Source organism: Chiloscyllium plagiosum, unplaced genomic scaffold, assembly GCF_037043375.1.
Source record: "Chiloscyllium plagiosum isolate Xiang-an unplaced genomic scaffold, Cpla_swu_hap1 HiC_scaffold_21, whole genome shotgun sequence".
NCBI classification, from domain to species: Eukaryota; Metazoa; Chordata; class Chondrichthyes; order Orectolobiformes; family Hemiscylliidae; genus Chiloscyllium; species Chiloscyllium plagiosum.
In genome coordinates this window covers 18,890,209-18,914,081 of record NW_028270159.1, presented here as the reverse complement: position 1 = coordinate 18,914,081, position 23,873 = coordinate 18,890,209, and the positions used below count along the sequence as shown (strand labels likewise).

Here is a 23,873-nt window from a genome sequence, read left to right as displayed (position 1 = left end):
GAACATCCGAGATGGCCTCCTTCTTCAAGGATTCAATTTCCCCTCCCACATAGTCAACAATACCCTCCATTGCATTTCATCAACTTCCTGCACCTCCACCCTTGAATCCCACCGCTCCAATCACAACAAGGGCAGAAACCTCCCCCGGTCCTTGCTTTCCACTCCACCAACCTCCAGATACATTGCGTCATTCTTTGCCATTTCTGCCACCTACAAACAGACCCTATCACAAGAGATATATTTCCCTCCCCACCCCTATCTGCTATCCATAGAGACCATTCCCTCCACAACTCCCTTGTTAGGTCCATGCACCCCACCAAGCCACCGTCCACTCCTGGCACTTTCATTTGCCACTGCAGGTAGTGGAGGCTGTAAAACCTACGCCCTACACCTACCCCCCTCACCTCCATTCAAGGCCCCAAAGGATCTTTCCACATCAGGCAGAAGTTTTCTTTTCACCTCCACACACGTCATCTACTGTGTCCTTTGCTCCTGATGTGGTTTCCTCTACACTGAGGAGACAGGACGCCAACTTGCAGAATGTCCCAAGAACATCTCTGGGACACACACACTTAACAAACCCCACTGCCCTGTGGCCAAACACTTCAACTCCCCTTCCCACTCTGCCAAGGACATGCAAGTCCTAGGCCGCCCCCACCGCCAGATTCTAGCCACTCGACTCCGGAGGAAGAACGCCTTATCCTCCATCATGGGGCCCTCCAACCACATGGTATCAATGTTGATTTCACCAGTTTCCTCATCTCCCCTCCCCCAGCTTATTCCAGATTCAACCCTCCAATTGGGCATTACCGTCTTGATCTGTCCTACCCTCTGCTCCAACCTATCACCATTACCCCCACCTCTCACCTAATAACGGCATTCCCAGCTATGCCCCCGTCAGCTCCACCTGCCACCCCTTTATCTCTCAGCCCCCTTGGGCCTCTCCTACGTTCCTGATGAAGATCTTATGCTTAAGACTCTCCTCCTCAGATGCTGCCTGACCGCTGTGCTTTTCCAGCACCATACCTTTTTATCTCTGATCTCCAGCATCTGCAGTCCTCACTTTCTCCTATCCAGGATATACCCAGACATTGGGCACAGCTTGGTTACAGGTGGGACATGTTCTGGAGTACAAGTCTTCAGTGCTATTCCAGGAAAGTTGTCAGGACTCATAACCTTGCACTATCCAGTGCCTCCAATCATTTCTTGATATCGCATAACATGAATTGAATTGGCCTAAGACTGGCATGTGTGATTCTGGGAACTCCGAAGAAGGCCGTGATGACTCATCCCCTTCGTATTTCTGATTGAAGATAGTTACCAGTGCTGCAGCCTTCTCTTCACTATGTGCAGGGCTCTCCCATCATTGAGAGTGGGGTTATTTGAGGAGCCGCCGCCTCCATTGAGTTATTTAATCATCCACCACCATTCATGACTGAATATGGCAGGACTGCAGAACTCTGTCATACTCCATCTACCACCTCATGCACTTGTTTAACCTGTCTGTACCTTTGCAGTCTCTGTGTTCTCTTCACAGCTTACATTGCTATCAATATTTATGACTATTCAGGGAAACTGTATCACAATTTTGTTTTTAGTGTTGCTGACTTAAAATGTGAGATCAGTGATGGAAAATCAGATGCTGCATAAGCTATCTGTTGTTCATTATCTGTTTAGATTTAAAAGTGCTGTTCCCTTCACAGCACTACATTCTTTCTACTAAATTTAATCTAATGTGAGTAACACAGTGATCTGAATGGCGAAGTTGTATTATTCCTGAGCTGACCCCGCTGGTCCTGAAAATTGAGTTATGTCATCTCTATGAATATCAAAACATGTCTGAGAGTCTATTGGAAAACCATTAAAATGAGACATTCGCCAAGTTAACTACTTGAATTATTACCGGCTATGGATCTTTGCAGCAGTGTAGAATATGAGTTAAGTTGAACTATATTTTGACTTTGTAATTCCCATGTTTTCATTTTGGATGAGTTTGTTCAATGATTAACTAAACATTTTCAAATAAAGGTTATATATATCTATTATATTAATGGTATTTAATTGAAGTAATTACATTGCATTCTAAACAGTCATGGACCTTTTCTTAGAGAGTATTCAGATGGACGTATAGATATGCTGATGAATGAGCTTGACATGGAAATATCTCTCAAGAGACATGATGATGTTGTTGATGAAATTGAATGTTTGGAGATGACCCTTGCAAAACGGAGGGCAGAACTACGAGAAACAAACAGCCTAATGGTGGCTGCTGAGGCGGATCTCAAAAGTACAAGGGAAATGGCAAGTGTGCTTACAGTTTTAAGTATATTCTTCAAGTTATCATTGTTTATTAAGTTCACATAAAGGCTCAACTATTTCATTAACTGAGAAGTGATAGAATTGTTCTTTCTCCAGTACCATATTGATTATAAAGTATCTCTTGTTTGTTGAATAGTAGACTTGTTAAAGCAGTATCCTGGCTAAAAGGCACCATTTGATTAGGAAGCAAACATTTTGATCAAGATGCTATTGATTCCACAGATTTTGAAAGTATTGTTGGATTAAGAAATCTAATGTTTATAATGTTAGTGTAATGTCCCCAATGACCCTGCCTCCACAACTGCTGCTGGCAACACATTCCATGCTCTCACAACTCTCTGTGTAAAGAACCTGCCTCTGACATCCCCTCTATACTTTCCTCCAACTATCTTAAAACTATGACCCCTCGTGTTAGTCATTTCTGCCCTGGGAAATAGTCTCTGGCTATCGACTCTATCTATGCCTCTCATTATCTTGTATACCTCAATTAGGTCCCCTCTTCTCTTCCTTTTCTCCAATGAAAAAATGTCCGAGCTCAGTCAGCCTGTCCTCATAAGATAAGCCCTCCAGTCCAGGCAGCATCCTGGTAAACCTCCTCTGAACCCTCTCCAAAGCATCCACATCTTTCTTATAATAGGGCGACCAGAACTGGATGCAGTATTCCAAGTGCGGTCTAGTTGTATTAAATCTGATGTGTCACTAAATTGCAATATAAAATACATCACCTTCATTAAATGCATTTTGGTTCATATCACAATTTAGTTTCAATGTTGCTGACAACATATTTATAATTTGTAACAACAATCTGTGTGTTAGGTTATCCAGGTTTTTTTTAGAATTTTACACTAAAGTTGTGCAGATGCTGAGAGGAATATAAAATATGCTCTTTTTGAAAATAGCGTACATAATTTTATCAAGACATAATGGTAGGAAATTTGTGCTTACTGACAATGCATAATAAAAAAAATCAAATTGTAATTGCAAGCTCATATTCAGAAAAACTTCCTGGTTTTTCTTCCATTTTATTAAAATCTAAAGATGTAGTTTACTGTGATAGAGTACTTGTGTGAAGAGAGAGTATCCGAAGTAATTTAACTGGCCTATGCCATCACTAGGCATGACAGCATATGCTCATATTTTGAATATGAAGTTCCCAACTGACAGCTTGGACTTGCAAAATAATTTTTTGGAGAAAGATTGAGCAGTGTTAGTGTTCAATTAGGGTGTTAAGCACTTTTTCAAAGAGTCAATTGCAGTTGAAAATGTTAACCTTTATTAATCTTGGATTTACTCTTGGATTTAATTGATACAGTTGCTGTGTAGCTGGGGGAAGTGCAACTACAATGTGATTCAGCAAGATTTAGGATGCATAAGATGGGAAAGGAAACTGCAGAGGATGGACACAATTGAAAGGTGGAGCTTATTCAAAGACCAGCTACTGCGGATACTTGATAAGTACCTGTCAGTCAGAGAAGAAATTGTCGAGCGCTGGAGCTGTGATTTACTAAGGAAGTTGAATCTCTTGTCAAGAGAAGAAGAATGATGTTAGGATGAGATGTGATGGCTCAGTTAGGGCGCTTGAGAGGTACACGTTAGCCAGGACAGACCTAAAGAGAGAGCCAAGAAGAATCCAGAGGGGACATGAGAAGTCCCCATTATAGGATGCAGAGATGGGCTGAGAGTTGGCAGATGGAGTTCAACCTGGATAAATGCTAGGTGATGCATTTTGGAAGGTCGAATTTGAAAGCTGAGTACAGGATTAAGGATAGGATTCTTGGCAGTGTGGAGGAACAGAGGGATCTTGGGGTGCAGGTACATAGATCCCTTAAAATGGCCACCCAAGTGGACAGGGTTGTTAAGAAAGCATATGGTGTTTTGGTTTTCATTAACAGGGGGATTGAGTTTAAGAGTCATGTGATCTTGTTGTAGCTCTATAAAACTTTGGTTAGACCGCATTTGGAATACTGCGTCCAGTTCTGGTCGCCTATTATAAGAAAGATGTGGATGCTTTGGAGAGGGTTCAGAGGAGGTTTACCAGAATGCTGCCTGGACTGGAGGGCTTATCTTATGAGGAGAGGTTGACTGAGCTCGGACATTTTTTCATTGGAGAAAAGGAGGAGAAGAGGGGACCTAATTGAGGTATACAAGATAATGAGAGGCATAGATAGAGTCGATAGCCAGAGACTATTTCCCAGGGCAGAAATGACTAACACGAGGGGTCATAGTTTTAAGCTGGTTGGGGGAAAGTTATAGAGGGGATGTCAGAGGCGGGTTCTTTACACAGAGAGTTGTGAGAGCATGGAATGTGTTGCCAGCAGCAGTTGTGGAGGCAGGGTCATTGGGGACATTTAAGAGACTCCTGGACATGCATATGGTCACAGAAATTTGAGGGTGCATACATGAGGATCAGTGGTTGGCACAACATCGTGGGCTGAAGGGCCTGTACTATTTTATGTTCTATGTTCTAAGTCATTGGCGGATAGGATGAAGGATAACTCTAAGGCTTTCTATAGCTATATCAGGAAAAAAAGAATGACTAGAATAAGATTAGGGCCAATCAAGCATAGTAGTGGGAAGTTGCGCATGGAGTCCAAGGAGATGGGAGAAGCGCTACATGAATACTTTTTGTCAGTATTCACACTAGAAAAAGACAGTGTGGTCGAGGGGAATACTGAGTTACAGGCTACACTAGATGGGATTGAGGTGCATAAGGAGGAGGTGTTAGCAATTCTGGAAAATCTAAAAATAGATATGTCCCCTGGGTTGGATGGGATTTATCCTGGGATTCTCTGGAAAACCAGAGAAGAGATTGCCAAGCCTTTGGCTTTGATCTTTGTCGTCATTGTCGACAGGAATAGTGCCGGAAGACTGGACGATAGCAAATGTTGTTCCCTTGATCAAGAAGGGGAGTAGAGACAACCATGGAAATTGTAGATCTGTGAGCCTTACTTCAGTTGTGGGTAAAGCTTTGGAAAGGATTATAGGAGATAGGATTTATAATCATCTAGAGAAGAATAAGTTGATGAGGGATAGTCAACACGGTTTTGTGAAGTCATGCCTCACAAACCTTATTGAGTACTTTGAGAAGGTGACCAAACAGGTAGATGAGGTGTGCTGGATTTCAATAAGGCATTTGATAAAGTTCCCCACAGTAGGCTATTTCACAAAGTACAGAGGCATGTGATTGAGGGTGATTTAGCGGTTTGGATCAGAAATTGGTTAGCTGAAAGAAGACAGAGGGTGATGGTTCATGGGAAATATTCATTCTGAGGTTCATTTACTAGTGGGGTACTGCAAGGATCAGTTTTGGGTCCACTATTGTTAGTCATTTATATAAATGACCTGGATGAGGGGATGAAAGGATGGGTTAGTAAATTTGTGGATGACACTAAGGTCAGTAGAGTTGTGGATAGTGACGAAGGATGTTGTAGGTTACAGAGACATAGATAAGCTGCAGAGCTGGGCTGAGAGGTGGCGAATGCATTTTCATTTGGGAAAAGCGTGAGGTGATTCACTTTGGAAGGAGTAACAGGAATGCAGAGTACTGGGGTAATGGTAAGATTCTTGGTAGCGTAGAGAGATCTGTGTCCAGATACATCGACCCATGAAAGTTGCCACCCAGGTTGATAGGGTTGTTAAGAAGGCATAGCTTTTATTGGTAGAGGGATTGAGTTTTGGAACCATGAGATCATGCTGCAGCTGTACAAAACTCTGGTGCAGCCATATTTGCAGTATTGCGTACAGTTCTGATCACCGCATTATAGGAAGGATGTGGAAGCTTTGGAAAGGGTTCAGAAAAGATTTACCAGGATGTTGCCTGGTATGGAGGGAAGGTCGTATGAGGAAGGCTGAGGCACTTGAGGCTGTTGAAGAAGGTTGAGAGGTCACTTGATTGAGACATATAAGATAATCAGAGGGTTAGATAGGTTGGACAGTGAGAGCCTTTTTCCTTCCATGGTGATAGCTAGTAAGCGGGGACATAGCTTTAAATTGAGGGATGATAGATAAAGGACAGATGTCAGAAGTAGTTTTCTTTACTCCGAGTAGTAGGGGCATGGAACACACTGCCTGCAACAGTAGTAAAGTCACCAACTTTAAGAGCATTTAAATGGTCATTGGATAGGAATATGAATGAGAATGGCATAGTGTAGGTTAGATGGGCTTCAGATTGGTTCCACAGGTTGCACAACATCGAGAGACAAAGGGCTGTACTGTGCTGTAATGTTCTATGTTCTACTTCCCTTATCAAGTATTTTTACCTTTTTTAAATATTTAATTGTTTGCAAAGCTGACTTATTTAAAATAATAACTCCACTGTTTATTTTACTAAATTGCACAGATTCAAGTTTTTTAATGTGATTATCATTCTGGTAGACAAAAGAAACTGTCCAGTGGTACGATGTTGCCAGGGAACACTTGGTGGACACTGAGAAAGATGCAGAAGAGTTGGAACAACGAGCACAGGAGACTGCAGTTAAATTAGTTGAGGCTGAGCAGCAACTCGGGTATGGAGTTGAGTTTCATTTTGTAATCATTTAAGCTCATTACATGAGGTACTTGAGCAGTAGTTCTACTTGCCAAAAGCAGAGAACTTTAAACATAAGCCCTCTTAATCCAGCACTGAGACTGGCTTGATTATTTCCAATTGGTGGTAAATACTGAAGGATCTAATTTTATTGTTCTTCTATTTAATTTTTTGGGAAGCCTTAGATTAAATATCTGAATGCTATGTCATGAGCTAAAAGACTTTAAAATCTTGTGTTGGATTCATATAGCTAGTTAATGCAATATATGGGAGGGTCAGTTAGCTGAGTTGGTTGGATGGCTATTTTGCAGTGCAGAGTAACACCAATAGTGTGGGTTCAGTTTCCATGCCAGCTGAGCTTATCATGAAAGGTTCTTCTCCTCAACCTCTTCCCATCACCTCAGGCATGGTGACCCTCCAACTAAATCACCACCAGTCATCGCTCTGTAATAAGAGAGCAGTCCTGTGGTCCGCTAGGACCGTGGCAACTTTAATGCAATATGTTGGTGTATTTAACACAAATGTCAAGAATGGTAGAATGCAGTTTCTAAAAGTATTCTTTTATATAGAAGAAAATGATGATCAACTATTTTAGTAGAACATTAAATCCTGTAAGGCATTTAAAACACCTTTGAATTCCTTAACTTTCTATAATATTCATAAATGCGCAATTTAAGTACTTGAACCAGCGCAACCATTTTACTGTCCTATTGGATACCTAAGCAGATCATGTTAAAAGTCACACAGCGCCTGGTTATAGTCCAACAGGTTTATTTCAAAGCACTAGCTTTGGAGCACTACTCCTCCTCCATGCAACCACCTGAAGAAAGGCAGTGCTCAGAAAGCTAATGCTTCCAAATAAACTAGTTGGACTATAACCTGGCATTGTGCAATTTTTAACATTGTCTACCCCATTAGCTCCTCCACATCATAAGCAGAATACAGTCATCATTGTAGTCCTTTACAGTTAAAGCAATGTTGTGATTGAGTATATTAGAAATGGAAACACCTTGGTTTTACTTTTCATAGTCAAGAAACATCATGCATGCAATGTGGATTTCATTCTGACTCAAATATATCCCAAGCCTTTTCTAATTGTCCCAGATACCTTTAATTTTGGAAAATAATTGGTTCTTTGTAGTAGTAATAAATGAGTGACTGGTCTCATAGATTAATGAAAGCTGACTTGAAGGATCTTGAACAACACAAGACTGAACAAGAGAGTATTTTGAAAGAAATTAGCAAAGAGATCACTATAAAGGATTCAGAATTCCAAGCACTCATCCAAAGAAAGGAAAGCATGACTGATAGGTAAGTGAATAATAACTGTCTAATACAATTACTTTATACCTACAATTTTAAATTTTAATTCCATTCAAAGTCGATATTCTAGTATGCCTGACAAGTCTTTTTTAGTAATCTAGGTCCTTGAAGTCTGTTTCCTAGATGGCTGCGGTAGTCCTAATATGTAATTCCATCAACCCATTGAGCTGGTACCTTTGACATCCTATCCCTTAACTTAGTTCCGGCATAGTAATGATGATGCAACAATGAAGACCACCTCCTCTAATCTATGCTCTGTCATTTGCGTGAAAGCAAGGACGAAGGATTAGCTTTTAATATGCAGGACTAGTTAAAGAAGCAGCTCTTTGTCATGCAGAGTTTATACGGTAAGATTAAAGCTTAAAAGAGAAAATTGCTCAACATTTGAAGAGATATTGCACAGTGGCTCCACTGTTGGCACATGACAGCTGGCCAATTTTCTTCTATAGGGAGCAGGTTGCAGGTAGGTTTGATCTCTGTTAATACTAGCATCCTGATACAAGTGTGTGCAACTTGGTCCTGTAGGAAAGAACTATGAATGTTAATACATCCTTGTATGGTGTTTAGAAAATGTGCCTATAATGATCAAATAATTGTAGGTGTGCCTGCAATGGTCAAATAATTGTTATGCAGTATTTAAAAGGAGAGGTGTGGCACTTGATGGCTAAAGAATGATGAATACCTATTTCTTCTAAAAAAAAAGAAATAACTTCAGTAGCTAAACATTTTGCATTTTCTACTATGGTCCAACTTGTAGTAACGGTTTGGTGGTATAGCATAAAATGCAACCTGAAGCATATTGGGGACAAAATCCAAAAAGATGATAGTAATTAACATAACAAATTGGGGAGAGTTCATGTTCAGGGAATAAGTTTTATTAAAGTAATGTTTGCTGTTCTTGCTGACAATTGCAAGCTTTAATCCAGAAGAATTTATTAATGTTACTGTTCAGCCTAGAGAAACTACAAACAGAGATCCATTCGGCAGAAACCAAAGAGAAACAGTACCAGGAAATGCTGAAAGAAACAGCAGCATTGCTACAGGACAAAAACAATGAATTGGAAAGTCTAAATAGTAAGGTAATTTAAGAAACAGTCACTTGAAATCCATTGATCAAATAATCCAACTTTTCTTGATGAAGTTCAGGTTACCCAAAGTATCAGATATTAATGCTGTAGAAATAATGTATTTAGCTGCAGCTATTGAAGCAGTGTGCAAGATGTCAACAAGTTATTAAAGAGCTATAGTCACTCATATCTTTGTCTAGTAACAAACCAGCATAATCAAAGACTTAAATGCTGGTCACTTGCTTGCCTCTCAGCCAGTGTTATGAATGGTATAGGGAGATCCTATAAATGGAAGAAAAGCTTTCAAAGTTGATATGGTTAAGAAGTTGTTTTTCAAAAGAGCACAAAATGAAATACAGTGCAGGCAAAGGCTTAATTTCCAATCCATAATTTCAATTTTAAATCTAGGACCAATTTTAATTGTTTTTCATATTTACAGCTCTGATATTGTGACCTTTGTTTCTTTCCCATTAGATTGAAGCACTGCAGAAAGAGTTAATGATGTTGGACAAGTTTTCAGGCAAAAAGAAAGAGGAGCTTTGCATTTTTCAGAATGATATGGAATTAAAAAAAGCAAGCCTGATGGAAGTTCTTAGTAATGTTGAGACAGAGGTGACTGATAAGCAGCGTCAAATTCTGGTGAGTATTTATTTGCATTGCATTGTGTATTCTGAAAGTTTTCAATATATAGAAATCATCCTGAAGTAGGATATTTTCCCTCTGACAAAAGTCTACATTTGGGACATTTGCTCTGCTTGCCTTAAATTTCTTCTCCTGAAATATTTCAAAAGGGGGTGCTGTGTAATCTTTTTAATCTACTGGCAAAATTTGCTTGATTTCTGGCTACATGGAGACTTCCCAATTCTCTTTGTTGCATGTCAAGTAGAGGAAGAAAGATATTTTCTGCTTAACCTCCCAAGTGGTATATTGATAAGAATGGATCCTCTGTTCAAAGAAAAGATTTAAAACAATTAAAGACCAAAGAGTTGTCAGTGGATGCCTTGCTACTGTAAGCCTATTTGAATGTGACCAGAAGATTGAGTGAAGGTGACTTAAAGGAAACTGATAGGTTCATCCTTGTGAGCGAGATTGAAGAGATCCTGTTAAAGCCAAAAGAAACTTAAGGACTGCAAACATGATGCTACATTCCTTCTGAGTGTAGTCTAATGTACGAGCATTTCAGTTGCATTCAGAAGTTCAGGCATGTTTAATAATTTGAAGTGTTAGTTACCAGCTAAACATTTAATTGACAAAAACAGAGGTTGCTGGAAAAACTCTGCAGGACTGGCAGCATCTCTGAAGAGAAATGAGAGCTAACGTGTCAGGTCTGGTGAGGAAGGGTTACTGGACCTGGAACATTAATTCTGATTTCTCTTCACAGATGCTGCCAGACCTGCTGAGCTTTTCCAGCAGGTTCAGTTTTGTTTCTGATTTGCAGCTCCACAGTTCTTTTGGTTTTATTTAATATTCCATTGACATTGGTTTTAATTGTCTGTTATAATAAAAGTCTTGAAACGTGATTTTTTTTTGTTGTGATTACTTTGTGTTGATTATTAGGAATTATTTTTAATCTAAAATTGATGTCTTGACCAAATCATAATGTGCATGAATTGTGCTAGACCAACAAATAGTTATGATGCAGAGGTGCCAGTGTTGGACTGGGTGGACAAAGTTAAAAATCACACAACACCAGGTTATAGTCCAACAGGTTTATTTGGAAGGACTAGCTTTAGGAATGCTGCTTCTTCTTCAGGTAGCTGTGGAGCAGGGTCATAAGACACAAAGTTTATAGCAAAAGATCACGTCATACAACTGAAATGATATATTGAACAAATCTAGATTGCGGTTAAGTCTTTCAGCACTCTGAACGCTAGTACTTCCAAATAAACCTGTCGTACTATAATCTGGTGTTGTAAAATTTTTAACAAATAATTAAGCATGGTAGTATCTTTAAAATGGATAGACCCATTTAGGGCATAAGGCTTATCAGTTTTGGAGGAGAAGTTGGAAACCCTAACTGATCTATAAAACCTTACAACTTGCAAATGATATAGTGGAATAAAAGAAAACCTTGCCATGCTGAATTTTATCACATCTGCTCTGTTCCTCTATTTATGATTGTATGTATGCAAACTAGTGTCTCTGTTCAAAGATTGCATCTGAAAAATTTTTACAATAAAGTCTTTTTATGAGTATAATGTGTGATAAAACATGCTGGAATTCTTCTAATTTGTAAAAATATGTTTTATAGGAACTGAAGACATTGCTTGAAGAAATGAGTGCACAAAAAGGAGAACTTAATGCTCAGATCAGCGAAAAGAATTCACAGCTTTTCTTATCAAAACAAGAAGTGATGAATGAGGAAGTAAGGCTTCAGAGCTTGCGAGCACAAACAATCAAGCAAAAAACAGGTTGGTTTTCTAAAATTTGCAAAAGGTATTCCAACATATTTGTTAGCTTTGAAACTGTTCCAAGACAGTATTAGTTCCCTGAAAAATGTTTTGCGGACAAATAATTGGGAATAAATGAAACACAAGTTTTCTTAATACTGTCAAAACGATGAGGCAATCACTTTATTACAATGAGTACTCCATCTTGTTCCTAAATTTTTAGTATGTTACCTAACAAGTATAAAGTGATGGACATTTATTCAATTATTATAGTTTATCCATTGTGCTGAAAAGGATTTTTTTCAATACAATGCTGATATGAAATGCTCATTCCAATCAGCCATTGAGAATTGATGGACATTTGTTAATAAGTCATGAATCGTGAAAATATATGGAATGAGCTATTGATATTTTAGGTTTGTATCTAATTGTTTGAAACCTTGCTTATTTTAATTTATCACTCCATACTCACTTCCCTAATAAATTAAACATAAAGATAATTTTGTATTGGTCAGTTACTGTTTTGTTTCATCATGTACCGACAATGGCAAGTATTTTTTACTTCCATAATAGTTAGGTAGTGGAAGCAGTATTTCTCCGTGCATTCTTTTTGTTGTGGTTAAATGGGAGTGCAAAATTTGTTTATTCCGTTATAATATTGCTCTTAATGTTAATCAATAATGATTTAACTTTCTAACTTCAGCTTTAAAGCAGTCCATGTAAAAAGTTATTCCTTTGCTTTTTTTTCTATTACTGATACTTCTTTCTCTGTCAAATGCAGACTGTATTTGTTATCTTTCTTTCTCCCTAGAGCTGAAACATGTTCTGGAAATGATGCATTTAGAAAACGATGAACTTTTAGAACTGAAACAGCAACACGAGCTGAAAGTAAACGAGCTGGAGAGAATACAAGCTGCGCTGCGGGAGGTCTGTGCTGTGTGCAATAAAATGCAATGTAAAAAACCTTCGAGACGATGGTGAAAGAATTACTCCTGTGTAGTGACATTATAAATACGTACAACATTTATAATGTTGCTACACAGAATGACCATTACAACACTCCCAATGTGGAATTTATATAGATATGCAGTCTTTTCAACATCAACATATAAAGCAACCTGCATACCACCTTCCTCCAGTCTGGAAAAGAATATTCATGACGGTTCTTTGGCTAAAGGACAGAAAACAATGTCATATCTGCATGGCCATTGCTACTTTAATTTTGTGGCCTTCAGTTTTGGTAACAAATCTGTTATCTGGAAATTTATCAAGTGCCTTCACTGCATAACTATTTTATGAATATCAACCCTCTCATGTAATTTAATCAGAAATGAAGGGATATTGATAAGTTAAGTGAATGAGCAAAACTGTAGCAAATGGTTTCAAAGCAGACAGATTTGATGTCATCCACTTTAGAATTAAAATTCTAAAACTGGGTACTCCCTATGTGTGAGAAGGTGAAAACCGTGGAGCTACAAAGAGGCTTGGGCGAACAAGGATATTATCATTACATCATTAAAATATTATGGACAAGTGCAAAAATAATCAAAGTGGGAATAGAATGCTGTACTTTGTATCTGAAAGACTTGAAAACTAAGGGGTAGAAAACATACATCAGCTGCACAAAACCTTGTTAAGATCTGGAGTACTGAGAGCAGTTCTGGACACCACCTAAGCTACATCAATTTATATTGTTGAGAGACTAAACAAATTAGGATTATATTCTCAAATTTTGAAAGTGAAGGAGTGACTTAATTAAAGTTTTCAAGAATACTATGGGGAACAAATGAAGTGAAGAAACTATTGAAGATTCCAGAGTCGAGGATTACGGGACATAGTCCAAAAATTAAAGTTAGCCATTAAAAAGATGAAAGTTAGCAACGTTCCGCACATTTAAAACCAGGCATATGTCAATAGATTGTCGTTCCTGACATTCTAACTATAATTGGACAGCACTTCTGCTTTCTTGATTTTTGCTGTTTTCCATATGATTGCAGTCTCAGTTCTGTATATCAGTGGCATGCAAAACATGACTATTTAGTGGTAGAGGAAGCTTTTCATTGGAGAAATCCACCTTAATTGGCAAGGTTTCACCTTTATTAAAGAGTCGAGTGAAACAGAAGTGCTGCATCATGGCCATTCAAAAACTGGTGTTTTGTCCCCTTTTCAAAACTTTGGTTCATTTTTCCTTAAGCTGATTCCATTGTTATTTTAATGCTGTGCATAAAAGCATTCTTGCCTTTAATGGTCAGTTACAGCAGGTAGTATTGCAAGTATAATCAAGAATTTAAACTTTTGTTCCACAAACACACTCTTATTTTGAAGTAATCCTAATAAGAGCATAAGCATGTTTATCACCATAACTTTGTGCTTAACTTTTTAACTTTTTAAAAATTGACCCACATTGCAGTCGGAATCAGACTTGTTTAGTCAATATTATATGCTTAGTTTTTACAGTGCTCATTAAATTTCATTTTCTTTAGGAGAAGAGTGAATTGGAAAATCTGCAGCTTACGTCCCAGTGTCAGCGAGCAGAAACAGACCACCAGAAACAGCTTATTGAAAAGGATCGGCAAGATGTAGACCAGCTGAACAGCAAGATAAATTCCCTTAAGCATAATATTGAATCTCTAGAGAGAGAGAAAAGCCAAATTAAGGGAAATTGCCTTGCATTGGAAAACAAACTTGCTCAAGCAAAAAAGTAAGAAACAGAGCAGATATTAACCCAGTTCAATTCAAATAAAGCACTAACACAACTAAGAATAGTGTTGATAAGTCAGACTGCGTAACACAGATATTAATACTGTCATGATCCCAGCTGATGGTGCATACTAAAGTGAAGCCTAGCTTGACAGATCATAAATTTAATTTTGCAGTCGCCTTTTACTTACAGTAGTGAGGAAGTGCTGCACAGTTGCAGGTACTGTGTCTCGGATGAGAGCACAAAATTCTCGTAGCATTGTTTGAAGTACATCTGGAGAATGTTGATCTCCACGCCAAGATTTATCCTTCCACCAATTCCAAAAATAGATGATTTGGTCATTTATTTCATTACTGCTGGCGAGACTTTGCTGTGCCTGAATTGATCACATGATTTTCACATTAAACAGTAGCCACACATTTTGAAAGTACTCATTACAATTTCTGAAGACTGAAAACTTTAAAAAGAAATTTAGACTTCCAGTTGATTATAGAAGGGCAAGATGTCCTTCTCAAGCTCAAGCTCCTCACAGACCGCATTAGGGAATGGAGCTGGAGTTGGATGAACTGAGGATTATTCGAGAAGATGAGAGGGTGATAGATAGAAGCTACAGGGACATAGTTACGCCAGAGAACAGAGGTAGCTGGGTAACAGTTAGAGGTGGGAAGAGGAGGAAGCAGGCAGTGCAGGGATCCCCTGTGGTCATTCCCCTCAACAATAAGTATACCGCGTTGGATACTGTTGGGGGGGGGGGTAAGCTGCAGCGACCGGGTCTCTGGCACGAGGTCCGGCTCTGAGGCTCAGAAGGGAAAGGGGGAGAGGAGGAGAGCGCTAATTATAGGAGACTCTATAGTTAGAGGGACAGACAGGCGGTTCTGTGGACATGGGTGAGACTCTCGGATGGTTTGTTGCCTCCCAGGTGCTGGGGTCCAAGACGTCTCGGACCGTGTCTTCAGAATCCTGAAGGGGGAGGGTGTGCAGCCAGAAGTCATGGTGCACATTGGCACCAACGACATAGGTAGGAAGAGGGGTGGGGAGGTCATTCAGGAGCTCAGGGAGTTAGGCTGGAAGCTAAAAGCTAGGACGGACAGAGTCGTCATATCTGGGTTGTTGCCGGTGCCACGTGACAGTGAGGCAAGGAATAGGGAGAGAGTGCAGTTGAACACGTGGCTGCAAGGATGGTGTAGGAGGGAGGACTTCGGGTATTTGGACAATTGGACTGCATTCTGGGGAAGGTGGGACCTGTACTAGCAGGATGGGTTCCCCATGGTAGGCTTATGCAGAAAGTCAGGAGGCATGGGATAGTGGGAAATTTGGCCAGTTGGATAGAGAACTGGCTAACCAGTCGAAGTCAGAGAGTGGTGGTAGATGGTAAATATTCAGCCTGGAGCCCAGTTACAAGTGGAGTTCCGCAGGGATCAGTTCTGGGTCAGTAAATTTGCAGAAGATACGAAGATTGGTGGAATTGTGGATAGTGAGGAGGGCTGTTGTCAGCTGCAAAGGGACTTAGATATGATGCAGAGCTGGGCTGAGGAGTGGCAGATGGAGTTCAACCCTGTCAAGTGTGAGGTTGTCCATTTTGGAAGGACAAATAAGAATGCGGAATACAGGGTTAACAGTAGGGTTCTTAGTAAGGTGGAGGATCAGAGGGATCTTGGGGTCTATGTTCATAGCTCTTTGAAAGTTGCCACTCAGGTGGATAGAGCTTGTAAGAAGGCCTATGGTGTATTAGCGTTCATTAGCAGAGGGATTGAATTCAAGAGTCGTGAGGTGATGTTGCAGCTGTACAGGACCTTGGTAAGGCCACATTTGGGGTACTGTGTGCAGTTCTGGTCGCCTCATTTTATGAAAGATGTGGAAGCTTTGGAGAGGGTGCAGAGGAGATTTACCAGGATGTTGCCTGGAATGGAGAATAGGTCGTACGAGGATCGGTTGAGAGTGCTTGGTCTTTTCTCATTGTAACGGTGAAGGATGAGGGGTGACTTGATAGAGGTTTACAAGATGATCAGGAGAATAGATAGAGTAGACAGTCAGAGACTTTTTCCCCGGGTACAACAGAGTGTTACAAGGGGACATAAATTTAAGGTGAAGAGTGGAAGGTATGGGGGGATGTCAGGGGTAGGTTCTTTACCCAGAGAGTGGTGGGGGCATGGAATGCGCTGCCTGTGGGAGTGGCAGAGTCAGAATCATTAGTGACCTTTAAGCGGCAATTGGATAGGTACATGGATAGGTGCTTAAGCTAGGACAAATGTTCAGCACAACATCGTGGGCCGAAGGGCCTGTTCTGTGCTGTATTGTTCTATGTTCTATATATGTTAGGACTTCGAGTTTTAGACTTTCACTATAATGGAAAAGTAAAAATATAATTGGTTAAACACCATCTTTAGAGGCAACTTATACTTTAAACCACAAAACAGAACATTCACTTTTTTTTTCTTTTAGCACAGTTGAAAATATAATTCACGTTTATCATTTACACTATCCTTTAAGTAGACATTCAGTTCTTCCTGAACTGGTTAAGATTATTCTAAGAACCTGAGGAGTTACTTTTGTTCTTTTCCTTTTGTCAGTCTAGTAACTTTTTAATCTCCGCTCTCTTGGCGATAGAAAATGTGGGAAAAATGTAAGGTCACTTTTTCAGGAAGATTAGAGGAGCTGAGTGTTATTTAACTAGAGAAGGATTGCAGAAAGCTACAGAACAGAGGGATTTGGGATTCCTCATTCATGAATAATAAAGTTAGTATCCAAGTTCAACTGGTAATAGGGAAGGTAAATGGGATGTTGGCCTTTATTTCAAAGACAACGGAGGGTAAAAGTAAGGATATTTTATTAAAATTGTACAACGCACAGTCAGACCACAGCTGTCAACAGTTCTGAAACCCTTATCTAAGGAAAGATACACTGGCATTGGAGGTAGTCCAGAGGAGCATCATTAGGCTGATACCAAGTATGAAGGGAATGTCTTCGAGTTGGAGCAGGTTAGGGTTCTACCCATTGAAATTTAGAAGAATGAGGGTGACCTTATTGAAATATACAAGACTCTTAAGGGACTTAACAAGGTAGATGCAGTAAAGTTGTTTCCCCTTGTGGTAGATTCTAGGACAAGAAGACATAATCTCAAAATGAGGATTCACCTATTTAAGACCTGAAAAATTTCCAATCTCTGAGTACAGTGAAAATGTGAAACTAATTACTGCAGAAGGGTGTTAAGGTTAGGTTGTTAAATATATTTAAGACAGAGATAGAGTTTTTACTAATAAGGGAATCAAAAGGTTGAATGGCCTCCTGCTCCTATTTCTTATGTTTTTTTTTGGTAGTCCTGACTGTTGAGAGCCTGTAATATGCTTTTGAGATGGAAACTCTTCTTTCCCTTCTAAGCGGTAATAATTTACAGCAACATTACCTCTGCCCGACTGAAACTACCTTGACCCTAGAACTGATGTGGACCCATTGAAAACCCCACAACAGATCCGTCCATTGTTCATAGGCAGTATTGAATGTAGCAACCATTGTAGCACTATGTTCCCAGATGTTACAATTCTCCAGCTAATTGGTTCTCCACAGCCGCTACCCAGAACATGCTTTAGAAATTGATACAAAAAGGATTTCATGTTATGCAGTATGATTAGATTAGATTAGATTACGTAGTGTGGAAACAGGCCCTTCGGCCCAACAAGTCCACACCGACACTCCAAAGAGCAACCCACCCAGACCCATTCCTTTACATTTACCCCTTCACCTTACCTTGACACCGTCCTGTCCCCCTTAGTCCAAGAACTCCCCACCTACGTTCGGGACACCACCCATGCCCTCCACCTGCTCCATGATTTTCGCTTCCCCGGTCCCCAACGCCTTATTTTCACCATGGACATCCAGTCCCTGTACACCTCCATCCCCCATCACGAAGGACTCAAAGCCCTCCGCTTCTTTCTTTCCCGCCGTACCGACCAGTACCCTTCCACTGACACCCTCCTTCGACTGACTGAACTGGTCCTCACCCTGAACAACTTCTCTTTCCAATCCTCCCACTTCCTCCAAACGAAAGGAGTAGCCATGGGCACCCGCATGGGCCCCAGCTACGCCTGCCTCTTCGTAGGATATGTGGAACAATCCATCTTCCGCAACTACACTGGCCCCACCCCCCCACCTTTTCCTCCGCTACATCGATGACTGTATCGGCGCCGCCTCGTGCTCCCACGAGGAGGTTGAACAGTTCATCCACTTCACCAACACCTTCCACCCCGACCTCAAATTCACTTGGACAGTCTCAGATTCCTCCCTCCCCTTCCTCGACCTTTCTATTTCTATCTCAGGCGACCGAATCAACACGGACATCTACTACAAACCGACCAACTCCCACAGCTACCTGGACTACACCTCCTCCCATCCTGCCCCCTGTAAAAACGCCATCCCATTCTCCCAATTCCTTTGACTCCGCCGCATCTGCTCCCAGGAGGACCAGTTCCAAAAACGCACAACCCAGATGGCCTCCTTCTTCAAGGACCGCAATTTCCCCCCCCCGACGTGGTCGACGATGCCCTCCACCGCATCTCTTCCACTTCCCGCTCCTCCGCCCTTGAACCCCGCCCCTCCAACCGCCACCAGGAGAGAACCCCACTGGTACTCACCTACCACCCCACCAATCTCCATGTACAGCGCATCATCCGCCATCATTTCCGCCACCTCCAAACGGACCCCACCACCAAGGATATATTTCCCTCCCCTCCCCTATCAGCATTCCGTAAAGACCACTCCCTCCGTGACTCCCTCGTCAGATCCACACCCCCACCAACCCAACCTCCACTCCCGGCACCTTCCCCTGCAACCGCAGGAGGTGCAAGACTTGCGCCCACACCTCCCCCCTCACCTCCCTCCAAGGCCCCAAAGGAAACTTCCATATCCGCCACAGATTCACCTGCACCTCTACACATATCATCTATTGCATCCTCTGCACCTGATGTGGCCTCCTCTATATTGGGGAGACAGGCCGGCTACTTGCGGAGCGTTTCAGAGAACACCTCTGGGACACCCGGACCAACCAGGTAAAAACAATGACTGCAGATGCTGGAAACCAGATTCTGGATCAGTGGTGCTGTAAGAGCACAGCAATTCTTTATTCCTGATGAAGGGCTTTTGCCCGAAACGTCAATTTTGCCTGTCTTCGGATGCTGCCTGAATTGCTGTGCTCTTCCAGCACCACTGATCCAGAACCCGGACCAACCAACCCAACCACCCTGTAGCTCAACATTTCAATTCTCCCTCCCACTCCACCAAGGATATGCAGGTCTTTGGACTCCTCCATCGTCAGACCACAACAAAACGACGGTTGGAGGAAGAACGCCTCATCTTCCGGCTAGGAACCCTCCAACCACAAGGGATGAACTCGGATTTCTCCAGTTTCCTCATTTCCCCTCCCCCCCACCCTGTCTCAGTCAAATCCATCAAATTCAGCACCGCCTTCCTAACCTGAGATCTTCTTCCCGACCTCTCCGCCCCCACCCCAGTCTGACCTATCACCCTCACCTTGACCTCTTTCCACCTATCACATTTTCGACGCCCCTCCCCCAAGTCCCTCCTCCCTACCTTTTATCTTAGCCTGCTGGACCAACTTTCCTCATTCCTGAAGAAGGGCTTATGCCCGAAACGTCGATTCTCCTGTTCCCTGGATGCTGCCTGACCTGCTGCGCTTTTCCAGCAACACATTTCCAGCCCTTCACCTAACACTACGGGCAATTTAGCTCGGCCAATTCACCTAACCTGCACATTTTTGGATTGTGGGAGGAAACCGGAGCACCCAAAAGAAACCCACGCAGACACGGGGAGAATGTGCAAACTCCACACAGACAGTTGCCTGAGGTGGGAATTGAACCCAGGTCTCTAACACTGTGAGGCAGCAGTGCTAACCACTGTGTCAACGTGCCACCTGTGCTCTATTAAAATTTTCATTTGAATTTAATACGTTGAATCCAATAATTTTTTTCAGTATTTCTCCACATATATTTTGATGCCTTTGCATTAAAAACTGAAACAATTAAATTACTTTTTTGGAATTCAGACAGACTTATAAATATGATTTTTGTATTTTAACTTTGTTATTCCAGAGCCTTTGAAACCATTGAAGACAATAACAGACATGCTGCATCTAAACTGCAGAAACAACAAACTGAGATAAGTCATCTGAACCAGGAAATCAGTCAAGTAACTACCCAAAAGGAAGAGCTAAATAGGAAAATAAAAGACATGGAAACCTGTTTGCAAGGTACATCAATTAACCATTGATAACCAACATGATTATTATGCAAGGTTTGTAACTCAGGTTGAGGTTTAGGGTGTAGGTTGCTCGCTGAGCTGTAGGTTTGATATCCAGACGTTTCATTATCTGGCTAGGTAACATCATCAGTGGCGACCTCCAAGTGAAGCGAAGCTGTTATCTCCTGCTGTCTATTTATATCTTTCTCCTGGATGGGGTTCCTGGGGTTCGTGGTGATGTCATTTCCTGAGAGGTTGATAGATGGCATCTAGATCTATGCGTTTGTTTATGGCGTTGTGGTTGGAGTGCCAGGCCTCTCGGAATCCCCTCGGAATCCTAGTAGCACACAAACCCACCAACACTCTCAAACAAAAACTAACAAACTTAAAAGACCCAGTACAACCCATGGACAAAACCAACGTCATCTACAAAATTCCATGCAAGGACTGCCACAAACACTATGTAGGACAAACAGGAAGAAAATTAGCCACCAGGATACACGAACACCAACTAGCCACAAAAAGACACACCCCTCTCTCCCTCGTAGCCCTATACACGGATGAAAAAAAACCACCATTTCGACTGGGACAACACATCTATCCTGGCAAAGACATGCCAGAGAATTCCGAGAGGCCTGGCACTCCAACCACAACGCCATAAACAAACACATAGATCTAGATACCATCTATCAACTCCTCAGAAAACGAACAGGAAATGACATCACCACAAACCCCAGGAACCCCATCCAGGAGAAAGATATAAATAGAAAGCAGGAGGCAACAGCTTCGCTTCACTTGGAGGTCGCCACTGATGATTTTACCTAGCCAGGTAATGAAACGTCTGGATATCAAACCTACAGCTCAGCGAGCAAACCTACACCCTATGATTATTATTTATGAATAACTGCTGCTATTATTTAATCTGCCTTCTAATGCTTTGCTTTCTGCTGTCCTAATTAGCAAGGGACAGTAAAATCAGAAGCAGTAAAATCAGAACCACATTCTATTTGGCCTGAAAGCATCATAGAATCCCTACAGTGTGGAAACAAGCCATATGATCCAATAAGTCCACATCGACCCTCTGAAGCGTATCCCATTCCTCTACCCTAAAACCCTGCATTTCCCACAACCAATGTAGTAACCTACACATCCCTGAACACTGTGGACAATTTAGCATGGTCAACTCACCTAACCTGCAAATTATTGGACTGTGGGAGGAAACAACGTCCAGAGCAAACCCATGCAGACATGGGGAGAGTGTGCAAACTACACACAGACAGTTGCTCAAGACTGGAATTGAACCTGAATCCCTGGTGCTGAGAGGCAGCAGTGCTAACCACTAAGCCACCAAGAAAAGAGTTGCTTGAAAATGGAAGAATTTAATCCTAAATAAAAATTGAAATTGCAGATTGCTGATGGCTCCTTTGTCATCTTGCATTGTGTTCTAACTCGCATACAGATTTGTAAATCAACTTGAACAGAACCTGTTTGCAACCTGGGAATTAGATATACATTTTTTTTCCTACTTGGCAATATTAAATGAGCTGACCCTAATATTTTTGATGGATCACTGGCAGAGGTCCTGCTTTGCTGTGCTTAGAACAATACATCGGAACACTGTTAATATTGATACCTAATTTTTATTCGGTCAGATGTGTTTGGGCCAACTTTCAGTAGGTAAATGAAATACAGAAAAACTGAAACATTTCATATTTAATCAGAAACTATTTCTGTTGAATAGAGAGGAAGGCAGAGTTGGAAATGGTGACGGATAATCTCAGAGATATCAAAGACCAGCTGCAATTAGCAGATCAGGTAAAGCCATGATTTAGTTTTAAGTTGAACTGCCATGTGTTTATACAGAGTTTATAGTAAAGTTTAAAAATGGATAGAGTAAAAATAACTTGTAGACCATTTTACAAAATGTTAGATATTCCATTATCAATCATTGGAATGCAGTGGACAAGGAGTGACTGATTTTGTCGTCAACTCAAATGGGAAAAAGATGTAAAAATCATAAATATAGTTTTTAGTAACTTTATTTTGATAGAGCTCAAAACAATGAGACATACTTTTAAAAATAGAATATTTTACATTAGCTATGTGATACTTTGATTAAAATACCTCACTACATGAAACAAAGAAATGTGTGTCAAAGAAATTTTGAAGCTATAATCCTGTATGCATAACAATATTCTTTAGACTTGCATATTTAGTGTCAGTGTGTTGTATTGCATGATACATTGTTGGGAGACATAAAGGAGATTGAGATGAATAGAATAACAGGTCTTTGTCTCAATGTTGTGCTGCTGAGTTGATGAAAGTTGGGGATTCTGAGGGTCAGGATTTACATGCATTTGGAAAGGCAACGACTGATCAGGGATAGTCAACATGGCTCGTACATGGGAAATAGTGTCTCACTAACTTGACTGAGTTTTTTTGAAGAGGTGACAAAGAGGGTTGATGAATGCAGAGCAGTCGCTTTTTTCTATTTAGATTTCAGCAAAGCTTTCAACAAGGTTCTGCATGGTAGACTGGTTAGTAAGGTTGGATCATATGGGATCTGGAGGAGCTAGCCATTTGGATACAAAATTGACTTGAAGGTAGCAAACAGGATGGTGGTAAAGGGTTGCCATGGTGTGTCACAAGGTTCAGTGCTGGGTCCACTGCTTTTCATCATTTATATAAATGATTTGGATGTGAATATAGGAGGTATATTAGTAAGTTCACAGATGACACCAAAATAGATGCTGTAGTGGACAGTGAAGAAGATTACCTCAGTACGATGGGACTTTGATCAGATGAGCCAATTGTCTGAGGAGTGGCAGATATAGTTTAATTTAGATTAATATGAAACGTTGCATTTTGGTAAGGCAAATCAAGGCATGCCTTATACAGTAAATGGTAGTGCCCTGGGCGGTGTTGCCGAACAAAGTCACCTTGGAGCAGAGATGCATAGTTCCTTGAGAGTGGAGTCACAGGTAGACAGGATGGTGAAGAACACTTGCCTTCATTGGTTAGAATATTGAGTATAGAAGTTGGGATGTCATGTTGCAGCTATACAGGACATTAGTGAAGCCATTTTTAGAATACTAAGTGCAGTTCTGGTTTCCCTTCTATAGGAAGGATGTTGTGAAACCTGAGGGGATGCAGAAAATATTTACTGAGATGTTACTGGGACTAGAGGATATAAGGAGTTATGGAGAGAAGCTGAATAAGCTGGGGCTATTTTCCCTGGAGCATCAGAGGTTGAGTGATGACCCTATAGAGGTTTATGAAATCATGAGGGGCATGGGTAA

At 41.0% G+C, this 23,873-nt stretch overlaps 1 protein-coding gene and 1 long non-coding RNA gene across 9 annotated transcripts in view; one reads left to right on the top strand and one right to left on the bottom strand.

The window, feature by feature from the left end:
* Nucleotides 1–23,873, bottom strand: part of LOC122564888 (uncharacterized) — a 54,525-nt gene that overhangs the window by 13,975 nt on the left and 16,677 nt on the right. For all 4 annotated transcript variants that reach the window (XR_015760706.1, XR_015760707.1, XR_015760704.1 and 1 more), the window contains exon 2: nucleotides 14,516–14,701. This is a non-coding gene — a long non-coding RNA (uncharacterized LOC122564888). The remainder of the gene's footprint in view (nucleotides 1–14,515; nucleotides 14,702–23,873) is intronic.
* Nucleotides 1–23,873, top strand: part of cntrl (centriolin) — a 122,130-nt gene that overhangs the window by 83,038 nt on the left and 15,219 nt on the right. For 4 of the 5 annotated variants that reach the window (XM_087998383.1, XM_087998385.1, XM_087998382.1 and 1 more), the window contains 10 exons: nucleotides 2,091–2,301; nucleotides 6,694–6,824; nucleotides 8,015–8,155; nucleotides 9,120–9,246; nucleotides 9,709–9,873; nucleotides 11,486–11,645; nucleotides 12,436–12,551; nucleotides 14,108–14,325; nucleotides 20,427–20,584; nucleotides 22,316–22,389. In XM_087998383.1, the coding sequence (XP_087854509.1) occupies nucleotides 2,091–2,301; nucleotides 6,694–6,824; nucleotides 8,015–8,155; nucleotides 9,120–9,246; nucleotides 9,709–9,873; nucleotides 11,486–11,645; nucleotides 12,436–12,551; nucleotides 14,108–14,325; nucleotides 20,427–20,584; nucleotides 22,316–22,389 (1,501 nt within the window). The remainder of the gene's footprint in view (nucleotides 1–2,090; nucleotides 2,302–6,693; nucleotides 6,825–8,014; nucleotides 8,156–9,119; nucleotides 9,247–9,708; nucleotides 9,874–11,485; nucleotides 11,646–12,435; nucleotides 12,552–14,107; nucleotides 14,326–20,426; nucleotides 20,585–22,315; nucleotides 22,390–23,873) is intronic. The other variant, XM_043720291.2, reaches the window with a different exon arrangement.